Source organism: Aureococcus anophagefferens (assembly GCF_000186865.1).
Source record: "Aureococcus anophagefferens unplaced genomic scaffold AURANscaffold_1533, whole genome shotgun sequence".
Lineage (NCBI taxonomy): Eukaryota > Pelagophyceae > Pelagomonadales > Pelagomonadaceae > Aureococcus > Aureococcus anophagefferens.
The window spans coordinates 1-1,392 of NW_008706443.1; the positions used below are offsets into that span (position 1 = coordinate 1).

The 1,392-nt window shown below is 74.1% G+C and overlaps 1 protein-coding gene across 1 annotated transcript; it reads right to left on the reverse strand.

Moving 5' to 3' along the window:
• Positions 1–350: 350 nt before the first annotated feature.
• AURANDRAFT_69361 (hypothetical protein) lies at positions 351–1,304 on the reverse strand (the record flags this gene model as incomplete). Its single annotated transcript, XM_009045129.1, has 1 exon — positions 351–1,304. A coding segment is annotated over one exon (954 nt), but the record flags the coding sequence as incomplete, so codon positions are not given.
• Positions 1,305–1,392: the final 88 nt, after the last annotated feature.

A 1,392-nucleotide genomic window follows, 5' to 3' on the forward strand; every position in this document is an offset into this window, starting at 1 on the left:
ATCACCGTCTCGCGCGCCGCGGCGCGGGCTTCGCGCGCGCTCTCGCGCCGTTTTAGGGGTTGGATCGCGTCGCCCGCCCCCCTCAGAGTGCATCGCCCGACGCGCGCCTCGGGGGATGGCGCCGAAGGTGTCGAGCGCATCGAAGGCGCTCGAAGACGCCGTTGAGGTCGCAAAACGTCGGAGGAGCCGCCGGCGCCGACGCGAGCCTCGGTCGAGCTCCCTCCCCGCCCAGCGCCCCCCCGCTCGTAAGCTTCTGCACGCAACGGGCGTTACCTTGGAAATGATCGAAGGCAGCGAGGCCCGGATACCGACTCCACAAATACGCTCAAGAGCGCAGGGGGGCGCCCGACTCATGCCGGCAGCGTCGCCTCCACGAAGTTGCCCGAGTCGACGAAGGCCTCGTTCGCGTAGATGAGGTAGACGATGCCGCGGAGCGTGTGCTCCGTCGCGTTCGCCTCGCCGCGGTGGACGACGGAGTAGTCGTAGAGCAGCGCGTCGCCCGCGGCTAATTTGCCCGGCACGGTGGCCCAGGGCGTCGCCGTGGGCAGGTCGTGCGCGAGGCTCTCGCGCTGCGGCACGCGATGCGAGCCGGGCCAGAACGTCGTGTAGCCCGTCGCGTCGTCGAGGTCGACGAGCGGCAAGAACGCGCACAGCGCGTTCGGGCGCTCGGGCCACGCCTCCGGCCAGGCGTCGGCCGCGAGCGGATGTTGGCCGTCCGCGTGCCACGGCTGCGCGGGGGCGCCGGGGAGCGAGAAGACGACGCCCGCCTTGACCCGCCGCGCTCGATCGCCGAGGAGCGCCTGGACCGCGCCGAGCCAGGGCGCCGCGGAGTCGGGCAGCAGGCGGGCCAGGACTTCGTCGTCGTCGTGGGGCAGCGCGACGTCGTAGCGGCCCGCCGCGCGCCGCATCACCGTCGAGAACCGCGCCGGCGTGCCCGGCGGGAGGGCCGCGAGGCGCCTCCGGACGTCCGCGACGCGCGCGAGCGCGTAGTCGCGCACGAGCTCGAGCCGCGGCGGCGCGAGCGCGCCTCGGAGCGCGCCGAAGCCGAGGTCGCGGACGAGGGCCTCGAGCGGCCGCGAGGGCCGCGCGGTCGCGTCGTCGAGCGCGAACGCGGGGAGCAGCGGCACGGCGCAGTCGTGCGCGAGCGCGAGCGCGTCGCGGTCCGCGCCGTCGGCCTCGGCGGCGAGCTCGACGCCGCCGCAGGACGGCACGAGCGAGATCGGCGCGCCCGCGACCAACTCGGCGAGGCGAGCGTCGACGTCGCCGTCCGCGGCCTCGAAGTCGATGGCCAGCTCGAGGCCGCCCTGCGGCGGCGCGCGGCGGGCGCGCACTGTGTATTTGTCGTTCTTCTCGACGCGCGAAATGATCTTTTCGGCGGTCTGAGAGACGTTT